Source organism: Pagrus pagrus, assembly GCF_965226575.1.
Source record: "Pagrus pagrus genome assembly, chromosome: 21".
Classification (NCBI taxonomy): Eukaryota; Metazoa; Chordata; class Actinopteri; order Spariformes; family Sparidae; genus Pagrus; species Pagrus pagrus.
The window spans coordinates 8,144,426-8,152,524 of NC_140208.1; the positions used below are offsets into that span (position 1 = coordinate 8,144,426).

General features: G+C 45.2%; 1 protein-coding gene across 8 annotated transcripts in view; it reads right to left on the minus strand.

The window, feature by feature from the left end:
* The window catches only part of nrxn1a (neurexin 1a), a 67,082-nt gene extending 58,983 nt beyond the window's left edge, over positions 1 to 8,099 (minus strand). For 5 of the 8 annotated variants that reach the window (XM_084341874.1, XM_084341870.1, XM_084341876.1 and 2 more), the window contains exons 1-2: positions 7,741 to 8,098; positions 5,269 to 6,682 (exon numbers count right to left, since the gene is read on the minus strand). In XM_084341874.1, coding sequence (XP_084198000.1) covers positions 5,269 to 6,001 — 733 coding nt within the window. In that variant the 5' untranslated portion in view covers positions 6,002 to 6,682; positions 7,741 to 8,098. Of the gene's footprint in view, positions 1 to 5,268; positions 6,683 to 7,740 lie in introns of all 8 variants that reach the window. The other 3 variants (XM_084341873.1, XM_084341871.1, XM_084341875.1) reach the window with 2 other exon arrangements.

The following is an 8,099-nucleotide window of genomic DNA, read 5'->3' on the forward strand; positions in this document are numbered from 1 at the left end:
GGCCAGGCCTAACAAGCCAGGTTCACTCTGCCTTCACTGGAGGGCACGATGGCTTAGACAGTAATTATATTTATGCACAGCCCTGCCCAAACTCTCTTCTCCATATTTTGAATTTCTCGAGTTATAATTCTTTTCTCTAAAACTGACATATTGTTGTGCTTTGGAACAAAAAACCCCTGATAAATAGCCCTCTCTTCACACTGCTATGAACGCAGTAATATACTGTCTTTCAGGGCTGAAAAATGCTTACAGTGTGTATTATATTGCTTTGCGAATGTTTCTAAGCTTGTCACAAATCTGCAAAAAATGAGTGTGAACAAAAGTGGATCATTAGGGAGGCTTGGGAGATATCGTGTAATTGTAAACGTGTATGGAAACCAGCAGCGCCACAGCCAAATTGCTTATTTCTTGCTTCAAACGGGGTCCTAAAGATCCTTTTTTTTCTTCCCTTTAGCAGAGCACATTCATTCTGTATTAAAGATTCATAACCAGTGTTTTTTCTAATTTTCAGAGGGTTATAATTTTATCTCAAAGCTTTATTTTGCAGCCTCAGTGAGGTTGCTGGGTTCAAAATAACAATAATTTCAAGGCACCATATAAGAGATAAACCTTTATACCCGACTGCCTGACTCTTACAAAACAACTACACAGCCTGGACGCACATACAGTACTGGCAAATAATGATTATCCTCATTTCCAAAGAGATGGCTATGGTTTCACTACATACAATCACAATTTTACAAAGCCTTCGATGCCGTCAACATAATAGTTTTTCGTGATTCGAGAAAAGGATTTTGACCTGAGCTTTTATTCCTTTTTACTCCCTTTGCCATTCACTTCATTTCTCTCAGATACAACCTTTGAATTTTCCTCTCCAGAGTGCCTCAGAGCACCGGAGGAGAGATTTCTTTTGACGCACTATAACTTTGTATGAGTTATTCATTGGTAGTGATATAAATGCACGGATATTAGCTCAGCCTGCAAATCCTGTGGTCAGAGATATCCCACTGAGCCTGCATCTTGTCAGAATAAAATGAACAACAGTACATGGGGCCAGTTTTAAAAAACATTTTACATCATCTGCTCACTTGTCTTCTTCAACCTCTCAAAGCTATTTTCATGTTCAATGATTCAGCGGTCTAAGATAGGAACCGGGCATTGGAAGATCTTGTTGCACTGTTGTCCAAGGTTTATATTTTTGTTAAGTGTCTCAGTTTCCTGCTGTTTATTTCTGTATAAAAACCTGCTTGTTCACTGGGAATAGTACTTTCTTTCCTGCGCTAATGTTAGTGATTTACCGTAATAGCACAACCTGCGAGTACTTGAAGAAAAGACATCAAGTAACCTTTTTAAAACCAGTCATTAAGCTTCTCTCAATATGTACTTCCATCTTACCGTCATATTCTCAGCCCTGCTGCAATTTCTACCTGAAATTTTGAGTAAAGAGTAAAATACCAGTCTGAAAAAATACTTCCAAAAGGTTTATCTGATTTTGTGTTGGCGTTGTTCCTAGAACATCACGATTAATTTTGTTCGAGGATAATTTTTTTAAGAAACTAGCTACGGAAACTGCCTCGTGGTTTATTGGGCTACGTATAAAGCTCATACAGGTCTCAATACGGATACCTGTGATATTGTTATACAGTTCACTTATTATTTTCCATCTCTTTATAGGTTTTGGCCGCTGTTTGGTTAGGTTTAGGCAATAAACATACTTGGTTCGGTTTAGGAAAACATGGTTTGAGTTCAAATACACTCTTTTGCAACAATGAACACGTGTTTGAAAGGGCAACTTCTCCCATGCGCGTATTTTTCCGGTCTTTTTCCCTGAGTGGCTCAGCTATGATCAAAAACGTGATCAGTCAGTTTGAATGATGGCCCTGGGGCAACCATACTTATGATGTTCTGGGAACAACACTAACACAGCGATATCAGATCGTGCACACTCAAAAAAGGGAGCTGGAAGGGATCTTTGTATTTCCACATCAGCCTTACGGCAAATTTAACCCAAGAACAACTCCCAATTATGTTTTATCTGAAGCTGTATTTTATTCTCTGCAGAATATAAACATTATTTAGTCTCGTAAAAGCTTTATAATTGCACATGATAGCAAATCTAGCTAGCAAATCAACCAAATACAGTAACGCTAAACCCATATACATCCATCCAAGTAGACCTCCTATCTGGGACCATTTTATGAGAGTACTATTACTAACATCAGCCACTACTGCCAAGAGAAAAAAATTATGCTAGCACTTGTTCTCCACAGCAACACTTGGCGTGACTCACAATTGAAATGTGAGTCCATCTCTAGGAATATAAAACAGTCCCTCTTAAGGAATAAGTAGCCTCTTGTTGAGCGACAAAGAGCAGGTAAAAAGCAGGTATCCATTGAAAGCCTTTATGTAAAACGTCTGCGCCTCTTATTGAGTCTGTAGAGCTACACTGCTTTTACCAGTGCTATTATCAGTGCTGATGTGACTAATGGTGGTGCCGGCGCCTTCACACTGCGTGAACGTGTTTCTCCGTGTGTTTGCATGTTTGTGTAACATGTGTTTGTGCAGGTATGTGTGTGTCGGTGCTTTCTGCATCTCCCACTGTGCCCTAACCAGCAGCAAAACATCAGACTGGATTAGACTGGCTTGGATCAAACGTAATTCTCAGCGCAGCACCAAGTTCTGCAGAGAACTGATCATCAGCTTCACCTGTCACTTCCTTCAGACCTACAGACACCAAACATGCAAAAACAAGCACCGGGGCTGCATATAATGATTGTTTCCAGGATTGATCAATCATTCAATTATTTTTTGATTTATTAGTAATTGCTTGGTCTAAAAAATGTGTCTACGACTTGCCAGAGCTTGAGGCGAGGTCTTTAAATTGCTGTTTTTTTCTGAACAATAGACCAAAACGCTGAGGATTTGTTCAACTGATTTACAGTGGTACAAAACACATTTTAGAAGCTGGAATGTGGGAATGAGGTTTGCACAATTAATTGAAATATTATTGAAATCAAAACATGGCCAAGTGTAACAATGCAACTGCAATTTTCTTGTTAGGTAAATGTGTGACAGAACAGCCTTAGTGCTGCAGAGATGCCCTGACCTACAATTTGCCAAGTTTCTTTCAGTGAAAATGAAAATTGTGATGCAAATTTGATTATTTTTTTACCATATCTTGCAGCTCTCAAGGGCATATTTGGGATTCTTGCTTTGCAACTATCCTAAATGTAGGGCTGCATCACAATTATTTTCATGATCGATTAATCTGCAGATAATATACTTGACTAATCGTTATCTGTCAGATGTTGCAAGATAGCCCAGGGTGATGTCTTCAGAAAGCTTTTTAAATTCGACCGTCACTTGAAAAACTGAAAGATATTGAGTTCACTATCATATATGACAAAGAAAAGCACAGCTGGAACCAGCTGTTGCATTTTCGCTCTAAGTATTAATTTTCTGTCGAGCAACTAATCAATTAATTGACTAATCGTTGCAGCCCTGCTTCAATTATTAATTATTCCTCTGTCAATCGACAAATCTTTTCAGCACCAGTGAGCATAACGCACCAGCTACCTCCCCCACCTGCTTGGAAGATTAAGACCAGCGGTCCAGACATTATCGCCTTATGGATGCCTGTCATACATAAACACACATACGCACTCACTCACAACCGCACACATGTAAATACAGTAGACTTGTGTAGCAGACGTGATGCCCGAAGCCACTAAGAGCTGAGATAGAGCTGTACGCAGCACGGAGTCCAGGAGGGGGAGGTTAGAGCTTAAGGGAGGAAGAGCGAGGACAGAAGGAGAAACACTCCTGGCATGAGGTCTCCTTATTAGTCCTGTCTCCATGGAAACCTAGGCCATCCCACTGCCCACTAAATGCTATGGTGTGATATGGTAGGTGGCTAAAGGGAGGTGTGATGCTTGCAGCGGTCTTGGGTGGAGTGTGAGGTCAGCTCGGTGACAAACGGTGGCCACGCAGCAAGGCCACGCTGCCCGTTTTTTTGGCAGATGCACTCGTGTCATTAAAATATCAATAACTCGAGGCGAAGCTGAAAGGTATCGAGAAAAGAAAAAAAAAAACTGAGGAGTTGAGAGCACTATTGATTAAGAATGCAGATTTGCTCTGAATGAACTGAAGCAAATCTGACGACACACACACAGCTAAGCAGGGGGAAATGAAAGCATTTGCAGTGCCGGCCATAACAAGGTAGCCGAGTTCATTAAGCAGCTGTTTCGTTTTTGTAATGGCCGTCATTACAGAGCCAGTGTATTGGCACTTGTATTGACCATGGGCTTGTTTGACAGTATTAAGGGAGAGTGTTTCTGTAGAGTTGAGATATTAAATCATTTGTGAAACAGCGTTTTTCTTTTGCCTCTTTCATATAAAATTTTTATTCGCACATCAAGCTGTTCATTGTCAAAGTTCTTTATATCTGTAAAGTACTCCTGACAGGACACTATTTCCTCTTTTATAATGCAAAAGCAAACTGATGCAAAAAAAACACACACACACACACTACACATGCTCACACATCCACAAACAGAGCATCTTAAAAGGCTGCAAATTGTTCAGATTAATGACAGGCAATAGATTATCCACATTTCATCTCAACAGCGTACGTACGCTACCTGTGAAGGCCATCTAGAATCAATGCAATCCATTAACACCGGCAGCCAGATATCAGCCACGTAACAGCCACTGATTTCCAGCCTCTAAGCCTCGTTCCAATTAAAGTCTCTCATCAAGAGCCAACCACCGCGTCCATAATGGATCTATATGGTTACCGTGTTTTGCCAAACACTCCAACTGAGCCCATCAAGGCTTTAACAGCCAGGTGACCATTTTCCAGGAATTCGACTCAAAATCTCTGGACTCTCTAGCTTCGATTGTCTGAATGCAGCTCAGATCAGCTGTTTCTCAAGCTCTCAGCTCCAGCTTCACTACGCTGACTGCTCTTCTTGGGAGGGGGCTCAGCTCTGATCTCTGGAGGTACATACTAAATTGGCATTATCATTGGCAGCCATAAAAAATCAATATCAAACATAATCAGTATGCATGTCTTGCACTGCTGGTGAAGGCTGCTGGTCCATACGACTGAAGGCGGCTGTGAAGGTGTGAATGAAAAATAGATGTCTACACTGAAGGAGCTGGTGTTGGGAACTGGAGGTACAAATGTGTGTGTGCACATTTACGTGTATGTGTGTGTATGTAAAGGATGAGATGTATATGATGGGTCAGCATGGTTCTAGGCCTTACCTTCGCTGCAGTCGTTGCCTTGGTAACCGGTGTCGGAGCAGTCGCAGACGGCCTGGTCGTTGACCACGCTGCACACCCCTCCGTTCTGGCACTGGTGATCCGGCCCACAGCCAGCCGTTACTGTGACACCCTCTGAGCTGTCCAGCGCCACCAGCGAGCCGTTGATGCTCACCGCCGTGATCCAGCCACGGAAGGCGGGGTGATCCCGCACCGAAGGGGACGTTAGGCGCAGGGGCGAGGAGTGGAGTTCTGGTGTCACCCCGCCCATAAAGGTGTGGCTGAATACTGTCATGTCTCTCCGCTTGCTCTTCACTTCCGCCCACCCCTCCAGTCGCCCGTCCACCTCCAACGAGGTGTTCCTCCAGTCCCGCTTGACACGCACTGCGTGCCAGTGTCCGTCACTCAGCGCCACACCTGACTGCAGTTCAGCCGGCTCAGCACAGAAGATGGAGAAGCGCAGGCGGAGGTGGCCGTGGAGAAGCAGCAGCTCCAGGAAGTCGCAGAAACCTTCATCGTCCAGGTAGAGCAGCAGGCCCTCCTGGCTGTGAGTCCGCAGGCTGAAGCTCAGCACACTCTCGCAGCAGGCGTTCCAGACTGGAAACCGCCCCCACTGGCTGGACACGCCTCCAAACTCCAGGACTTCCCCTTGAGCCTGGCCCCCCACACTGCACAGGCACAGCCCCAGGAAGAGCAGGGGGGCTGCCGCCCACACACACACCGCCATCACACTCATACACACACTCGCTCTCGCACTCACACACACACACGGGAGGAGATAGAGGCTAGAGCTGAGGTGTTCCCTCTAGCCTACAGCTCATGGTGACTACTGTAGGGCACTTGGTTGATCACCTTCTACGCGTCTCAGGTGCTTTCTTGGTACCGCTCTTTACAACGACAGGTTCCTACGCGATACAGCTCCAGTCGGGGCGGGGGGTCATACAGGAGCTCCCGCTGTCCTTTCAGCACACCTGGGCGATCTTCTCTCGCCTCGGCCTGGCGTTTGCGTCTTCTCTGAGATGTTCACTGCGTTCTCTCCATTCAATCTTTCATTCCTCACTTCTGACATATGCGATTCCAGGTGTGTGTACTTGTGTGTACATCTGTGTGAGTGTTAGATACGTGACGAATAGGATGTGAACTCCATCTCTGTGCCCTAGATCGGGCCTTATCCCCCATGAAAGCAACTCCCCACGGGGTACGAGTGTGTGTGTGGGTTTGTGGCTCACACATTGGTAATGGAGAGAAATGACACCGTCATAGCAAAAATGTTCTCCCCCTCTTTCCCTGTCTTAGTAGGGCAAGACTTAAAATGTGTGTGGGTAAATATGTGTGTGTGTGTGTGTGTGTGCGTGCGTGTGTGTGCGGGTGAGGTATGCGTGTCTCTCACTGCCACGTCATCACTCTCTCCAGCGACCTACAGAGAGAACAGAGACGGCACAATCAACCAGGGTCACACACACAACACATAAACACACGTACAAACTCTCTCTCTCACACACACACACACACACACACACACACACACACACACCGAGCCTGCTATTATTCTCAAATTACACACACACGCTGACATCACATTACACATATAAGAGACCCCCAAAATCAACAATACATACACTGTGACTTCAGCTACACACACATACACATAGTGAAACCCAAACAGCACCTCCTCAGTAAGAGCTCCCATCATGCCGCAGGAGATTTTTACAAAGGTGGCACATACCTGCGACTGAGCGTCAAGAAGCTTAATTTTTTTTAAATTTGTATTATTATTTAACCACTTTTGACACTTTCTTTTCTTTTTTTTTTCCTTTTGTGGTAGTTAATGTATGTTTAGAGGGGAGTCATTAACGCCAGCGTCATTGTGTTAGCCACCTCACAAAGAGCGGGAGCAGCACCCTGCCTGCTCCTCTCCGCTCCTCTCTGCTCTGCGGCGTATGACTCAAACCGCCTCGCTTTCATCGAATTAACGGCTCCGGAGCTCGTTTTTAACAACCGAAAACACACAACACAACACGTATCGGCTGCATTGGTACACACACACACACACACACACATACACACACACTGAAAAACACACACACATATATTTATATATACATGAGCTAAAACAGTTTCTCCAACGCGTCTTGAATCTCTGAAAAGCGGCGACATAGTTATTGATAGACGCGGGTGAATGAATGCGGTTGAAATATCGATTCTCGATTTGCGGCCATACCTCCTCTCCATTTTTTTTTTCTTCCTACGCGCCTGGGGTTCAGTCTCATCACCTGCGCCGTGGTGCTTAATTACTTTCTCCCCGTCTCTCTCTCACACACACACGCACCTATAAAGGTCTTAATTGGCATCTCAACCTCGAATAGCGGCACGAAAAGCCTCGCCCCGGTTAATGAAAAAAAAAACACACAACCTCAACAGCCGCTTTTCTCCCCCCCTCAATGCGGCCACATATGGGCTAGAAAGCCGACCTACCTCACGCACATCCTGTGGCTCCGTGGCAACAGTGCGGCGCATCGATTTCCCTTCTTCCCATTTGAGGAGGAAGCTCAAAAAGCCGCGAGAGAGGAGAGAGCACCCGCGCGCCCGGTGGTAGATAGAGCCGGTCTACCGGACAGGGACAAAATTATCACAGGCTCGCCTCCAGGCGACAAGGTGCTATTGGTCTCCCTCTCTCTCTCTCTCCCTCTCTCTCTCTCGCTCTCTCTCTCTCCTTCCCTCTCTCTATGTCTCTCTCTCTTCTCTCTCTCCGCTCTCTTGAGGAGGAAAAGGTGCAGTCTGATGCTCTCCGCGAGACTCGGCAGAGGGAGCGTCACGTGGTCGAGAGAGAAAGA